This window comes from Bactrocera neohumeralis, chromosome 4 (genome assembly GCF_024586455.1).
Source record: "Bactrocera neohumeralis isolate Rockhampton chromosome 4, APGP_CSIRO_Bneo_wtdbg2-racon-allhic-juicebox.fasta_v2, whole genome shotgun sequence".
NCBI lineage: Eukaryota > Metazoa > Arthropoda > Insecta > Diptera > Tephritidae > Bactrocera > Bactrocera neohumeralis.
The window spans coordinates 41,293,123-41,304,793 of record NC_065921.1 but is presented as its reverse complement, the minus strand read 5'-3'; the positions used below and the strand labels follow the sequence as shown (position 1 = coordinate 41,304,793).

General features: G+C 33.8%; 2 protein-coding genes and 1 long non-coding RNA gene across 3 annotated transcripts; 1 reads left to right on the top strand and 2 right to left on the bottom strand.

The window, feature by feature from the left end:
• Nucleotides 1-336: 336 nt before the first annotated feature.
• LOC126755996 (uncharacterized) lies at nt 337-7,192 on the bottom strand. Its single transcript, XM_050468764.1, has 4 exons — nt 6,864-7,192; nt 6,667-6,799; nt 2,776-2,950; nt 337-514 (listed from the first exon to the last, which is right to left on the bottom strand). Exons 1-3 carry the CDS (start codon nt 6,935-6,937, stop codon nt 2,777-2,779), a joined length of 381 nt encoding a protein of 126 aa, XP_050324721.1. The 5' UTR covers nt 6,938-7,192; the 3' UTR covers nt 337-514; nt 2,776.
• LOC126755997 (uncharacterized) lies at nt 5,751-6,642 on the top strand. The gene is made up of 2 exons (XR_007666535.1): nt 5,751-6,352; nt 6,409-6,642. It is a non-coding gene; the product is annotated as an uncharacterized LOC126755997 (long non-coding RNA).
• A 3,211-nt stretch (nt 7,193-10,403) lies between the features above and the next one.
• Nucleotides 10,404-11,432, bottom strand: LOC126754957 (uncharacterized). Its single transcript, XM_050467189.1, has 2 exons — nt 10,990-11,432; nt 10,404-10,888 (listed from the first exon to the last, which is right to left on the bottom strand). The coding sequence occupies exons 1-2, from the start codon at nt 11,267-11,269 to the stop codon at nt 10,404-10,406; spliced, it is 765 nt and encodes a 254-aa protein (XP_050323146.1). The 5' UTR covers nt 11,270-11,432.
• Between the last annotated feature and the right edge of the window lie 239 nt (nt 11,433-11,671).

Below are 11,671 nucleotides of genomic sequence, written 5' to 3'. Positions count from 1 at the left end.
CAGGTTCTTTGATCCATTTTTTTAAATAGGTAAAAATCAAAGACGATCCAAAACACGTGCAAGCAAAGCAGCTGTCAACAATTAAATGAACATTCAAAATGGCCGAGCTTGTCGGCATAAGTGAGAGACATAAGTACCAACATAACGCCACAAAAAATTCGAAATTCGAATATACGTAACCCGCGAAAATTCAAAATTCGCGATACTTTTTGAACACCCCTCGTACATACATACCGCAATCATTTATGCAAAACATCCGGCATATATTTTAGATCTGGGGAATATACTACTCTTACGAAAACAAAAATATTCCCGAAAAATTAATAAGAAAACCAGTTGGTTGTTTAAATGCAGACAATTTTATAAAAATTTATTGATCGTAAAATTATATTGTGAACAAGTGTTTATGTTGCAGGATATTCATATACTTGTATGTAACTTGCGCGCCTTTTAAAGCTGTTCATTCAAATTCTTCGCCATTTCTTCCTTATGTCAATCATTTGAAGAAACCCAGCTGGAAGAAATAAATATTTAAATAAGACAAAAAAGAGTTGTTGTTAATCTATAATGACTTCGAATGCGCTTAAGCAGTTTCACATAATCTCAAGTATTTCATAAGCCGACTTCGATTCGCCTTTTTATTATCGACTTGTTTGAGACCAGAAGCTTTCCTACTAAGCGAAATTTCTTATAAAATCACAATAGCCTGTGTATTTTCTTAGTACTAAGATATGGGATGTGGAGGATGGAGGCATGTATAGAGGAAGAGCCGTTCACACAAGTGAGGTTCTCTGACCGCCATACACTAAGGAATGGCCAGACACGATTCTTTTACATATGGCTCAAGCAGCTCACGATCTCTCGTCTTAGACCAAGCATCCTCCCGGGGTTGTGTGCTGCGTTTGGGATCCGCCAAAAAAAAACACACCCCCAATGAAATGCACAAAACAGCCCCGGATAAGAGACCCCTCTTTCGAGAAAAAATAAAAATTAAAAACAAATAGACAACAAAACAGTTAAAAAAATTAAAAATAGCAAGAAAATTAAAAAGAAAATAAAAATTAACAATAAAACAAGTCAGGAAGAGATAAGTTCAGGTGCAACCGAACATTTTATACTCTTGTAACTTGCAAGAATCAAAGACAGGGAAATAGTTTAAGGTATAAAACCAATAATGTTGAGAGAAGTCAGCCGGATTTTCGAAAATCCTGATTTTAATTATATAAGTGAAAGATTATCCCTTAATTTCACATTTTCGATCGAAAGTCAACTATATGTATGTAGGTACCGTGGTCTAAATATTCGGTAACTAAGGGGTTGAACAGTTTTTTTTTGGATTTCAACAATTTTTGGTCATAAGGTGGCACACATCAAAGAGATTTTTCGTGCAAAGTTTTATCCCGTTATATTAGTTGCTCTTGATTTATGTACTGGAAACTAAACGAATCAAGTAGGCGTGGTTGTTGTCCGAATTTCAAAATGTGACATAAGACGGTAAGAAGAATGCCACTTACAAAATTTGGTCGAAATTGGTCAGTCGGGACCCGAGATATCGGATTTCACCAAAAAGTCAAATTTTCACACCGGCTCTCGTAAAGCTCTATCAAACCATTTGATGGTAAAATTTAATGTCTCTGACATATTTACTTATTGATTTATCGCGTATTTAGAAGTTTTTAACAGTACTATTATATGGGGAGTAAACAGGGTTATATTCCCATTTTAACTATTTTCACACTGTCGATAGAAGTTCATATAAGATTTGGACTCACTAAATTTGGTTGTTGTAGCTTTAGTGGTTTAGGAGATATGTACATTAAACTTGTTAGAGAGCGGTGACACGCCTACTTTTCCAAAATTTTTCACTCGTTGGTGTCCCTTGCCACTGCGATACCCTATGCCTAATTATAATTTTATATCTTAATTTTGTGCTTAGTTACTTAGTATGTTTTCGGTTAATGGCGATTTGTGGGTGTGGCAGTAGTCCGATTACACCCAACTCGGAATTTTTGTTTTTTACTAAGAACCCACATACCAGGTTTCATCAAGATATATCAATTCTTACTCAAGTTACAGCTTACACGGACGGAAAGACAGACATTCAACCGGATTTCAGCTTTTCTCGTCATCCTGATCATTTATGTATATACTTGTATATATATATAACCCTATATCTATCTCGTTTAGTAATGGGTGATACGTACAACCATTAGGTGAACAAAACTATAATACTCTAAAATAAATTTATAAAAAACAAATGGAAAATAAAACAATCAAAAAAATTTAAAAATAAAAAGAAAATTAAAAAAAAATATATTAAAAATAAAAAATGTGAATAACAAATTTAAACAAATATAAAATTAAAAGATTAAAAACAATAAATTAATAAAAAATACAAATGGACGTTAAAAAAATTAAAAAACTAGAACATATAAATAAAATAAAAAAAATACAAAAAAAATTTAATTTAAAGATTAAAAAAATTAAAAATTAAAATTAATAACTAAAAAAAAGAAAAAACAGTAAGAGTTGCAAACAATTTAACATTTCTAACTTTTTAGAAAAGAAACTAAATTAAATAGTCTTCAAATGCAACACTGTCTCTTTTTGTTTTTGTGTATGAATTCATTACTTGCAGTTAAACCCAGCGCACTTTTTCTGTGTGATGATAAAGCCGTTCGTTTCGAAACTATTGCTTTAAAAATATATGTACATAATATACATATGTATGTGTATATACATATGTATATAATATATTTTTATTACTCTTCTCACTTTAGTTGCTTTCGGTGTTAAGATTTTGCGCTTCTGGGTCCGCATCTTGCTGAACCACGGCATTCGTTTGTTCTTTCTCGGGTTCATCGCAGTCCGCATATTGTCTCGGATACGTTGCACCTTGCTGAACCACGGCATTCGTTTGTTCTTTCTCGGGTTCGTCGCAGCAATGCACCTGTAAAGTTTAAAGAAAAAATATGGTTTTATTGTTCTTGTTTTTGTTTTAAACATAGTCTATATAACTAAAATCTCGAGTTGTCATAAAGGAATAATAACAATAATAGATATAGAGAAGAGTTTCAAAATATTTCAAATATTATGTTATATGAAGGTTAATCATAAATTTACAACTTTAATAGAAAATATTTCACCATAAAAACTATCTACAGGTATATACCATTTATTTCACAATGTTTACTCATGGTAGATCCCAAGAGCACATATCTATGTTTCTCATTGGGTATTGTGTATTTCTTGACTAGCAGTACTTATAGTCATCAAGCTACTTGCCTGTCTCCGGATCGGAAAGCCACCAACCAAATCGATCATGTTGTGATAGACAGAAGTTACGTCTCCGGTAATTTAGACGTGTGTACGCTCCGAGGTCCAAACGTTGACTCAGACCACTATCTTATTGCAGCCAAAATTCGCACTCGCCTCTGTGCAGCAAAAAACCCACGTCAAGAAATACAAGGAAGGTTCACGCAACTCAGTATACAGGAAGTGTGGGACGGTATTTGAAGCTCCTTACGTACAGTTGCAAACGAAACCATTGGTTTTCGGAAAAGGCAAACGAACACCTGGTACGATGAGGAGTGCAGAGAGCGGAGAGAAAACAGACTGCATTCGCAACATTACAATCGACAACACTAGCGGAATAACATAGATAACGAAATTGAACAACAGAAGCGAGACGAATTTGCAGACAAAATAAGGAGAAAGGCTGGCCGACAGGGTAATGCTAAAAAAAATGCGCGACGAACCGAAGGTTTCAAGGCCGTAGCATATTCTTGTAGAACGCCCAAAGGTGATCTAGTAGCGGATGCCCAGAACATACTAAAATTATGGAGAGAACACTGATAAACGACAGTGAATGCATAACACCAGCAGATGGCTAACCCGATACCCCAATCGATAACGATGGAGCGGGCGTTGCATTGCCCGACTGTGAAGAATTTCGAATAGCAATTACCCGTCTGAAAAACAACAAAGCGACGGAGGCCGCTCAATTGCCAGCCGAGCTATTCAAATACGGCGCGAAGAACTGATAAGAAGCATGCATCAGATTCTTTGCAGAAATGGTCATACGGAAGTATACCTAACGGACCTGGCCGCACTTGGTATCTCGAGTTGGCGCCAAATTGCTAAAAGAAAACACGATTGGCGCGCTGTTGTTAACTCGTCTATAAAGCAAGATTGACAAAGTAAGATGTATGAATACATATTATAAATGTACAGTGAGTGTCACTCAAAATCGTACACATCACAAAAAGTGATAAAATGCTGGTAGGTATTTTCATTATGCCTTTTAATGATATACTGAATGGTGCTGCTAGGTTTGTTCAATAGTTCTGCGATTTCTGCATAACTTTCTCCTCTTTTATGATGATGTTGTACCAATCCATATTCTTTGGGAGGTGTTTGCTTCCTTTTACTAAATTTTATTGCTGAAAAGTTTGAAAGCTTCAAACTGTTACTGTAAATAACTCAAAAGGCAATATCGGTACACATTCAATTCTAAAAATTGTGGGTTTCCCCGAAATCTGTTTCAAATATGTAATCAGCTGTACGATTTTAAATGCATTTTACAGTGTTGCCAAAATAAAACAAAACACAAAGAAATTTCCAAAATTATTGATTGTAATGATATTATGTGTAGAAAACTACTTCGGGTTTGAAATTAATAAACAAATTGTAAGTCCACCGTTTCTGTACGATTTTAAGTGACATTCACTGCATAGAGGATTTTGATTACTTGGTGTCTACAAAAGATTGTCGAAATCTTGTGTACATAGATGCGCGGGAACTGAATCGTTTTACAAATTCCCATCGGAACGAGAATTGGCGAGGTATGAATTAATTTCAGAATATGTGTTAGATATTTTTTTTGGCATTTGGCTGAATTGTTATACCTGTATATATCATATTTGTATACATTCATATACCTATACATTAGATACAAGTCTGCATTATAAACATGAGAAATCTCTCTTCTGCTAATTCAAAAACTGTTTGTTTTGCAACATGTGAATGATCCACAGGCAGCCAATTTCCAACAATACAAACTACCCAAGGGAACTGGCTTTATTTATTTATTTTTTTTTTTTTTGGGATAGCCTACGGAATATAATTTTAGTTAAGAAGTTTTTCAAGTGTAATGAAAATCATATTAGTTTTAATTAGGTTATAGAATATATGGCGTCAAAAATTTTGTTACGAATGTGTTTAATTACACCGGTCAACACGATTTTTGGGTCTGACATCTACATGTTAAATTTTAGTTTCTCCTATGACAAAAATAAGGAAAAAATTTTTTTTCCAGTTAAAGTTTGCTTTCGTAGAAATTAGAACAATTATTCGATTTTCAAGCAGAAATGACTGATTTTTAATTTTTTCTACAATTTCTCTATGTATAGGTTACAATTAGAAAACTTTACTTATCGATGTAGATCAGCCCAAAGCAAACATAAAGAACTAAAGATTAATATTTAAGTGTTTTTCAATGTCTAGAATCAGAATTCAAGCATGAGAACAGAAACCCAAAAAAAATTTTTTTTTTGTTGACCGTTGTTATCAATATAATTCATTAAGCAATTATTGTATGGTAGTCTTTTCGTATTTTGCCAATAGATGTCGTTGCAGTCGTATATCTGTGGCAACTCCGTCTGCAACAAATTCCACCACAGCACAATTACAGCTGTTAAGCTGAATTGAAGTTACGATTCTCATGCCACTGAACAGTTATTATTCTAGCAACTTCTAACGCTACCACACGCTAACACATTTTATATATGTATGTATATAAATAAAAAACGTTCATTTTTCAAAGTAAAAGTTTCAGTGTTATTGTATTTCATACAAGAGTCATTGGATACCATTGGAGTAATAAAGGATTTTAACGCTAAATATCTCCAGTGCTACCAATCACATTGTGTGTGTGTGAAAGTTTTGAAGTTTACGGAGACGATGCTGCATCAGTTTGTGTGGTTCGCTCGCTTCCGTTCTGGAAATTTCGAAATTTCGATTTAAATTGATGAAATTTCGACGACGTTCTACGTGATGCCGCAAAAGGTTGGCCCACTTCATGCATCAATTTAATACTTTTCATTTGATTTTTTTCACCATTTTTTATTTTGTGTTTTCTCATAATTTTATAATTAAAAAAAAAAACTAACCAAATTTTTTTTTTGTTTTATACTAACCATTTTGTTTGCATATTTTTAAGTTAAATATATTAAAACTTTTCAGAGGTCACATATACGCCATAAATAGAGATATTCGCTTGCCAGCGTCATTTCTCGTTCCGCATGAGGAACAAATGACGTTTAAGTCAAGGGGCAGTCCCCGCTAGTAATTTGTACGCACCCATAGTAGGTATTACTGCATAAAATAATTTGGTGTCTTCTGAAATAGGTAGCAGGCGGACGCAAATGGCGGGGTCATTCATTTAGGCTCTGAGGATTTTGATGCACAGGAAGAGAAATTTAATATTTCGCTTAGGGAAACACAAAACCCAATCATATTTCTGCGATGGATCTTTGAGTCATCAAAAATGCCAAAAACAATATGAAAATGCGTTGAACCAAATTTCATTATTAATTAAATTAATTGCAGAAAAAAAACCGATAATAAACTTGAAAGCCCAAAGCCAGTTGAATTAAATTTGCTCACCTTTCTTAGACACATTATTATTCCAATAAGCGCGAGTAGCCCACCAACTATGGCACCCAAAATTGGATAACGTTTAGCAAACTGAGCGAGCCCCAAAAGGCCTTTGAGACTTTTACGCCCCGTACTTAAGATACTAGAAATTTGAAGAAATAAGTGCGTACAATATAATTACTATATTCAAGTATATATTTACTCACTCATTTAGGGGTATATCCGTCTTCAAATATTGGTTATTGCTCGGCAGCAGTTTCACAGCACTTTTCAAGTACATTTCCTAGTTCAATACCGAAGTGATATTCTCGCCCGGTAATAAGTGATGAACAATTTTTCTATAAATCTGTGCTTCCAGTGATTGCTATTTTTAAATCACTTATCACACTCTTTGATTCGTCTCTCTCGAGCTGTCAGAACTCACATTTTTTATAACATTTGCCAATGATGTCACTGCTGAAATATATCAGATTGGCCATTTTATAAATAACTTTTGGGTATTTTGCAATTTCCCCACTACCACTGAGGTGTGCAAACCGATATTATTTTTGGGTGCCCGGTTCCCCCTTAAACAACATAAAATATATACCTATATAAGAACAAAATAAATAAAATATGTACGTAGTCAACAAATGATAGTCGAAAAAGTCTTTTCGTATTTCAAATCAAACTTCAACTTATTGGTCGACCACTTTTTGCCATTTTTTCTGCTAAATATTTTATTCCATCAGTGCAAAGCTCTCATCAGTGTAAATCGAAATTTCCAGAACGGAAACGAGCGAACCATTGTGCTACACGAACTAATACAGCATCGTATCTGTAATTTTTTTTACGAAAATTTCAAAATATAGCGAATTTCTTCATTATTTTCATTCATTTCTGAACAGCTGTAACTTCCCCGAATTAATGTTTTTTTGGTTAAATGAAGCTTAAGATCTCGCCTTTCCAACACTACTTGTGTTTGGTATGATCTATAGACAAAATACGAAAAGACTTTTTCGACTACCCTATATACTATATATAAACATGAGAAACCAAAACAATTCATACAAGATAACACAAATATATCGGGTGATTTTTTAAGAGCTTGATAACTTTTTTAAAAAAAAAAACGCATAAAATTTGCAAAATCTCATCGGTTCTTTATTTGGAACGTTAGATTGGTTCATGACATTTACTTTTTGAAGATAATTTCATTTAAATGTTGACCGCGGCTGCGTCTTAGGTGGTCCATTCGGAAAGTCCAATTTTGGGCAGACTAAGCCCCACAAAAAATAGTCTAAAGGCGTTAAATCGCATGATCTTGGTGGCCAACTTACGGGTCCATTTCTTGAGATGAATTGTTCTCCGAAGTTTTCCCTCAAATGTCAAAAAGTAAATGTCATGAACCAATCTAACGTTTCAAATAAAGAACCGATGAGATTTTGCAAATTTTATGCGTTTTTTTTTTAAAAAAGTTATAAAGCTCTTAAAAAATCACCCGATATAATAAATTGCTATAACTTAAAATAATATTTACATATATAGTACATACATATGTATATATATTCAATACAATATCAAAGTTTGCCACAACCCAGTTTTAAATAACAAAACACAATTAAGGAGAAGAAACAAGAAACCAAAGAAAAATTAGGATTTTAAATTATCTCGAAAATATTATATCTATGCATCAATCAAGCTATTTAAAAAAAATCCTTCATATGCGAAACACATAAGGGGGATTCTCTTGCTCTAGCAAACATCCTATACCGAAATATGCAAGACCACGAGAGCACACATTGCAGAATCTAATGATATATGAACAGCTGATTCGGTCAATTTATTGTGAATGACTATTGTGTAAAGCTATTGTGAATGACTATTATATATGTAAGTATTGTGAATGAATAAATAAAAAGAAAACAAAACAAATAACGAAATATTTACGAATTTTTTTTTTAAATGCCACACACTTCTGAGAAACAAAAACTTGTTAATTTTATAATAGAATAAGTCGCTTCTAACACAAGGTCCCAAGTAAACAGGAACTAAAAAAAATGGTTTTTTCAATTTTTTTTATTCAAAACTAGCGGACCCGGTGCCTGCTTCGCACGGCAAAACAAAATAAGAAAAGAAACACACTTGTTTTTAATAAAGTAGGTTTTGTTCCCTATTATTCAACTTTTAATTCTAGTTTCTTACAATCTTAGACTACATACATATGTATCACTTAAACTATCTTAGAGCTCTTTCGTAGACAACATTTTTGGTTTTGCCATGAGTTGTTGTGTAGATAAAGAAAACTGAAGGCTTGCCAACACGTGAGCACGAAACATATAACTGGCCGTGTGAAAAGCAAGGATATTCTAAATCAATCTCACACAATTCCAACGATTGCCCTTGCGCTTTATTTATTGTAATAGCAAATGCAAGACGTATTGGAAACTGTAGTCTTTTGAACTCAAAAGGTAAATCTGATGGAATCATTGGAATTCGTGGAATCAATACATCTTCACCTTTAAACTTTCCCCTTAAAATTGTTGCTTCGATCAAATTGTTCATGACCTTTTTAACCGCTAATCTTGTCCCATTGCATAATCGTGGTTGATTTATATTTCGAAGCATAATAATGGGAGCACCTACTTCCAATTGTAAACGATGAGGTGGAAATCCGGGTAAATCCAATGAATTCAAAAATTCTGTCGGATAATTAACAGCGTCGTCTTGATTCGTAACCGTGTCAACTGATTGGTATGTTACAACCTCGCCAGGAACATGGGTTAAAATGTCTGCATTCATTTGACCAACGTCTTTATTTTTAGCGGCCAGTATAGCTCTTTCAGCTAACCAATTATGATTGCGATAATTTTCTGCAATATTTGGAAAAACACTTGACATTAATTCTTCTTTTATCGGTGCAATATTACAAAAGTTATCTGGTAAAGTGATTAAGCCAGTTTCACGATCAACAGCAAGTTGACCATTGCCTATTGCCAACAGTTGCCTTGAAAATGTGTCGGCCGATGGATCGTTTGGAGTTTGTACTCGCACATTTGAAGTTAAATTGAGTATTTGTTCATGTCTCCATAAATAAGATGACTTTAAACATGCTTTTAATTCATCTGCTGGTGTTGAACGGGGAATGACAGGCAATGTCTGACGAAAATCACCAGCCAACAGAATCAAAGCGCCACCAAATATCTGTTGATCATTACTACGCAAGTCTTGTATTGTGTTATTTCATCATTTCGGTTCTCTGCAACACCAAACACAGCCATGTCGCTGCCTTTATTTACATATATTTAATCGATTTAACAGAATTGCAATATTCTACATTGATATGAGCTTTGAATGCTTTTGATAGTATTGGCGAATAGGGGACAACCCACCTATTATCAACTGTAATATCTTGATTATTGACTCGTAGATTGATTGATTTGCCATTAGCATCTGTTGAGCGTCGGCGATTCAATGGGTAACCATCATTTCCATTAATTGTCTCAGAAATCAAATCTCTGGGATACCGCTTCGTGCATTTCCCATCTTTCATACATGGCGAATTAATATTTAGAACACCACATGGTCCATGAATCATACTTTTTGTAACAACATCAAATAAACCTGGATCGATTTCCTGATCAGGAATTTCTGCTGAGATGATGCCATCTATTTGATCGCTTGTTATTTTGTTGACTAACCATACCAAAATATGGGCATGTGGTAATCCTCTCTCTTGCCATTCCACCGAATACTTCGCCGAAAACCTAATTTTTAATAATAAAGTCCATCAATGACTTCAGCTTCTGTCTAAATACTCGTGCAGTTATGTCGTGACGGTCTGTAGAAGATTGCCCTTCATATAAATATTGCTTGATTTCGTCCCATTGTGGATTACATGTAAATGTAATAAACAAATCTGGTTGACCATACAAACGAACATAGCAAATGGCATCTTGTGCATATTCATGCATATGCCTTGGACTGCCTGTGCTTGCTGGTAAAATAACAACTTGTCCAACATTGTCAACATTTCCATCATTATGTAGATGTATATACTCTTCTGATCGCAACTTCCGTTGATTGAATCGAATAAAGTTCAAACGCTCTGTTTCTATCTTTGCATACATGTCTACGACATATTGATGAAAGAGTCTCCGACATTTCAAAATATGATTTTCCTGATTTTGTCGTATCATAATCCTATGTGCATAATAGTTCATAGCGCTGACATTTTTATTGACTTCACGTTCTGAAGAGAAAAAAAAAAAAACAAATGGAAATTTAAATCATTTCATACTAATTCTTGTTAAACAAAATTGGAAGAGTATAATAAACACAACAAACACTCACGTGGGTTTGCGGGATCTACCATTTTTAAATTAATAGAGTATCCATCTTCACCCCGACAAAACAAAATTGGGTACTGTAGGGCATCGTAAGAGCGATGTGTTTCACATAAACGTTGTAATTGATTATTTCTTCTACGCAATACAATGTCACGTGATTGAAACTCATCGCCGACAATCACCACAACAACTTCATTATTTATAGGTGCATTAAATCTTCGTTCGTGTTCTCCGATTGGTCTTCTATCAGCACGAATCACGATTTTATGATCATCAGACGGCATCTGATCAAGTGCTGTCCGAAAAGTATTAATCAAATCATTATGTTCATGAAGCTCTTGCTCTTCGTGGCATTTTTAGAAGAAACTAAACTAAAGATAATAAAGAACTTCAGTAATAAATTGATGAAATCCAGCAAATTCTGGACTCGAAAAGCACCAAAAAGTCACGAAAAGACACGAAAATTGTTAAAAAATATGCTGAAAATGTGTCAAAATTCAATTAAAAATTGGCCAAAAAATCGAAATAATAAAGACACGAAAATCTGCTGAAAATGTGACAAAATTCAATTAAAAATTGGCCAAAAATTCAAGTAATTTTTAGCTCACTAATCGTATATTAAACAAAAAAATCTAAATTTTTTATTTTTTTTACAAAATATCAAATTTGAGATTATGTCACAAAAT